The sequence below is a fragment of the Plasmodium reichenowi genome, chromosome 7 (genome assembly GCF_001601855.1).
Source record: "Plasmodium reichenowi strain SY57 chromosome 7, whole genome shotgun sequence".
Taxonomy (NCBI): domain Eukaryota; phylum Apicomplexa; class Aconoidasida; order Haemosporida; family Plasmodiidae; genus Plasmodium; species Plasmodium reichenowi.
The window spans coordinates 517,403-522,566 of NC_033652.1; the positions used below are offsets into that span (position 1 = coordinate 517,403).

Genomic DNA, 5,164 nt, shown 5'->3' on the forward strand with positions numbered 1-5,164 from the left:
TTGAATTTACAATGGATGATATACATAATTTTTATAGGTTTTAAAAGAAAAAAATGTGTAGAACCTTTTTTATTCCTTTTTTAACACATTTAATAATTTAAATTCCAAGATTATACATTATAAAATATTGTAATTTAAACATTATTCATTTTGCATTTTTTTTCTGATATATATATATATTTGATATGTCATTAATTTATTTGTACCGTTACAAAATTTTATTTTGCTTTCTATATTATATAACACCAATAATTATTATATATGTAATAAAAAGAAGAATATTTTTTTTATTACCTAATTTTTTAAAACTTATATTGTGCTCTCTAAATATATACACATATATATATATATATATATATTATATATCACAAATAAAATATTATAATATTTTATAAAACTTTATAGTACACATTTTTTAATAATTATAATTATATTTATGCGTACATTAAAATACATTAAAATACATTAAGGTTGGTAATATTTTTTTTTTTAAAGATTATATAAATATATATATATTATATATGTATTGAAAAAAAAATATATTTATATATATATAAAAAAAAAAAAAAAAAAAAAAAAAAAGTAAGACGTATATAATATTATATATATATATATAATAATATATATATATATATTATGTACATATAGTATTATTTTCTTCTTATTATTATTTTTTTTATTTTTTTTTATCTGTGCTTCAAAATATTTATGATTATCATATTATTGAGTTCCTATATTATATATTTAATTTTTTATTCATATAATAATTATCAAACTGTAAATTTAAAAAAGATATTTAAATATTTTATATGTATAAATAGTATATTCATTAATAGCATTTAAAATTAAGTATTAATTATATATAATAATAATAATAATAATACATTATTATATATATATGTAGAAAAATGTCACTATTAAAAAAAAAAAATCATATATAATAAATATAAAAAGTTAATACATAAAATATTATACATATATATATATATATATATATATTTATTTATTTATTTTTTTTTTTTTATTTTTTTATTTTTTACTTTTTTGTTGGAATCATTTTTATTTTATAGGAATAATTATTATATAATTAAATTCTTAAATTAAAAGAAATATATATATATATATATATATATATATATATATATATATATAGTATATATTTATTATATATTAATTTGATTCCTCATAAAATAAAAATATACCTATTTATTATATATATATATTTATTTTTTTTTTTTTATTTTTTTTTTATTTATTTAATAAATGATGAAAGAAAAAGATAAGAAACAGAAGAAAAAAAGATCAGTAGAAAAAAAAGAGTATCATAGTTCCTGTGAAAGTATGAAGGATGAAGAGAGTGTTTCTTCTGAAGGCGAAAATAAAAAAAGAAAAAACAAAGAAGACGATAAAGGTATAAGAGAACGAGAAAAAAGTAAAAAACTTGATGAGGACAAAATGAAAAAGAAAAAAATATACGAAGAAAATTATAATAATGAAGATGGGAACATAATAAAAAAAAAGAAAAAAAATTCACAAAGTGAAGAAATGAACAATGATAATAAAAATAATGATAATGATGACCAAGATGATGAACATAATAATAAATATAATGATTGTAAAAGAAAACATAAAAGTAATAGTAAAATTATTGATGATCCAAATAATAGTGATAATGATATAAAAAGAAGGAAAGAAATGAAAAAAAGACGAAAAAAAAAAAAAAATGCAAATAAAAATGATACATATAAAAGCGATACAAGTTCAATCAATTCTAATATGTCTAATAATAATAAAAAGAATACTTCGGATATTTCGGAAATGTCAGATAACTCGTCAACAAATATAAGAAGAAAGAAATATAGAGAAGAAGTAATGAGAAAAAGAAAAAGAGATAGAAGCTCTGAGTACAAAATTAAAGGATCCTATAAAAATGTTGAAATACGAATGAAGAATAAAAATAAATATAGAAGTTTAGAACGAAAAATGAAAGATAAATATAGAGAAAAGAAAAAAGGAAGAAGTCAAAATTCAAGCATCACTAAAAGTGATCATTCTAGTAATGAAAAGAATTATAAAAAGATTAATCATAATAATAAGTATACTAGTAACGATGATGATAGTAGTAGCAATGATTCTTCAAATAGTAATAATGGAAGTAATAATGGAGGTAATAATGGAAGTAATAATGGAAGTAATAAGGGAAGTAATAAGGGAAGTAATAAGGGAAGTAATAAGGGAAGTAATAATGAAAGTAATAATGAAAGTAATAATGGTAGTAATAATGAAAGTAATAATGGTAGTAATAATGGTAGCAATAATGATAGCGATTATAGTAGTACGCAAAAGTCACGTAGAAACAAACTTATAAGAAATGTAAGCTCAAGCGTTAGTTTAAGTGAAAGGAGGAGGAACAAAATCAAAAGAAAAAGAAGACGTTCAAGATCGATAAGTACCGAAAGAAGGATTAAGGAGAAACACAGAAATATAGAAGATGAAGACTCAGAGGAAAGTGATAGCAAATGGAGGAGAAGAAAAAGGGAACGAAGTAGAGATAAATATAAAGAAAGATATAGGGAAAGAGAAAGAGATAGGGATAAAGAAAGGTATAGGGATAAAGAAAGGTATAGGGATAAAGAAAGATATAGGGATAAAGAAAGATATAGGGATAAAGAAAGATATAGGGATAAAGAAAGATATAGGGATAGAGATAAGGATATAGATAGGGAAAGACACCGACATAGAGAAAGAGATAGAGACAGGGAAAGAGATAGGGACCGAGAACGAGAACGAGAACGCGAAAGAGAAAGACGTAAAAGCTACAAGTTTGATTCTCCTCCGCACTCATGTGATGAAGATGATAATATAAAATTATCGAAGAGCACAATTTCAAATAACAACAAATCGATGAGCATTTTAAGTAATAGTGTGCCAACATTAAATAGTAACAATATAGTATTAAATAATGATTTATCTGTAGTTAATAATTCTAGTTCTAATAACAATATAGAAAGTTTAATACAGACTTTGAATAGTAATATTCTGAGCACTAATAATAGCAGCCTAACAACTAGTCGTATTTTAAATAATAATAATAATAATAATAATAATAATAATAATAATTCGATATTAAACGAGAGTAACCTTATAAGTAACAAGTTAAGAAACAGTTTGTTATTAGAAGAAAAGAATTTATTATTAAAACAATCACATTTGAATTTATTATTAAATAATCAATTGAAATTAAATAATGTAATGTCTTTACAAAATTTATATAAGAATGTATTAAATATAAATGACTTAAATTTACCAACAATAGATGTAAATATAGAGAAGACAGCTAGAGAATTATATGTTGGTAACATTCCACAACATATAGATATACAGGAAATTGTAAAATATTTAAATTCTTGTTTATTAATTTTATATAATAAAGAAAATGAAAATGAGAATATTTGTTTAAAAGCATGTATAAGAGGTGATACGCATTATGCATTTGTAGAATTTAGAAATATTCAGGATACATCTAATTGTATGTTATTAAATGGTATTAATTTTTATGGAAATAATCTAAGAATTGGAAGACCCAAAACCTTTCCTATTGAATATCATAGTTTAATACCACAAGCAACTATACCGGTCATTGATAATTATTATTTATCTCAAGGTTTAATTGGATTAAGGTCTTTTATTATTTTTTGTAAAAATGAAGAAAAGATGAAAAATGATGGATTACCTGTTAATATGATAAAATTACAAAAACTGTGTGTATCGAATATATCAAGGAATAATGATACAAGTAAAATTAAAGAATTATTAGAAGCATTTGGAGAAATTAAAAATTTCGAATTTTTTTATGGAGATGAAACATCAGACACATATATAAGTCTAGTAGAATATGTAAATACTGAGAATGCTATACAAGCACATAAAATATTAAATCAAAATACAAGTTATAAAATCCAATTCGAACATGAAATAATTAACGATCCTCATATAAATAATATAATTAAAAATAAATATATGAAAACAGAAAATTCTATACTATCTCTACAAGTTCCTACCAAGGTAATCGTTCTTAATAAAATAGCAACCTTTGAGGAACTTTCGGATTCTAGTGAATATAAGGATATAATAGAAGACATCAAAATTGAGTGTGAAAAATATGGAAAGACATTGGAGGTAGTGTTACCTGTTTTTTCGTATAGAACGTATGAGTATTTGAAGAGGGTATCAAAACAAACACACCCTGGAAATGTTGACCATTTGCAAGGTCCCATGGATAAAGAAAATAATGTAGAAAAAGAAGATAATGTAGAAAAAGAAGATAATGTAGAAAAAGAAGATAATGTAGAAAAAGAAGATACTGTAGAAAAAGAAGATACTGTAGAAAAAGAAGATAATGTAGAAAAAGAAGATAATGTAGAAAAAGAAGATAATGTAGAAAAAGAAGATAATGTAGAAAAAGAAGATAATGATGATAATAATAATTATGATGATGATAATGAAGAAGAAGATTTAACACATCCTAATTATGACCTTACATCTATAGGATGTGCCTTTATCCATTTTGAAAATATAGAATCTGCAACTAAAGCTAGAAAAGAATTAAGTGGTAGAAAATTCGGAGCAAATATTATTGAAGCAAATTATTTTAGTGAAAAAAAATTCTTAATGAAAAATTTTAAAAATGTAAAATATAATTTTAAAAAATCGCATTCTTCTCTCTTTAATGTAAACTTAAAATTAGGTAATTTGACCTACTCAGATTGTTCAGATGATGAGTAAAAAAAAAGTTTACAAAAAAATGAAATAATAAAAAAATGATTGTTAGATTTATCCTTATGTTACCATATATATATGTGACAAACTATTCTATTGTTTGTATATTTTTTTTTTTTTTTTTTTGACAAGGGACACTTCAAAAAAAAAAGAAAAAAAAAAAATAAATAAAAGTAAATACTAAATGAATAAGTATATGTTGTATATTCCAATAAATAAATAAATAAATAAATAAATATATATATATATATATATATGTATATATTAATTTTATGTTCTTTTTTTTTTTTTTTTTTTTTTTTTTTTTTTTTTTTTTTTTTTTTTTTTTTTTTTTTATAATTTTTTTTTTTACCAAATAAAAAAAAAAAAAAATTTTTTTAAATTT

At 20.9% G+C, this 5,164-nt stretch overlaps 1 protein-coding gene across 1 annotated transcript; it reads left to right on the plus strand.

Moving 5' to 3' along the window:
* Positions 1–1,263: 1,263 nt before the first annotated feature.
* PRSY57_0713300 (RNA-binding protein, putative) lies at positions 1,264–4,785 on the plus strand (the record flags this gene model as incomplete). The annotated part of the gene is made up of 1 exon (XM_012906787.2): positions 1,264–4,785. The coding sequence occupies one exon, from the start codon at positions 1,264–1,266 to the stop codon at positions 4,783–4,785; it is 3,522 nt and encodes a 1,173-aa protein (XP_012762241.2).
* Between the last annotated feature and the right edge of the window lie 379 nt (positions 4,786–5,164).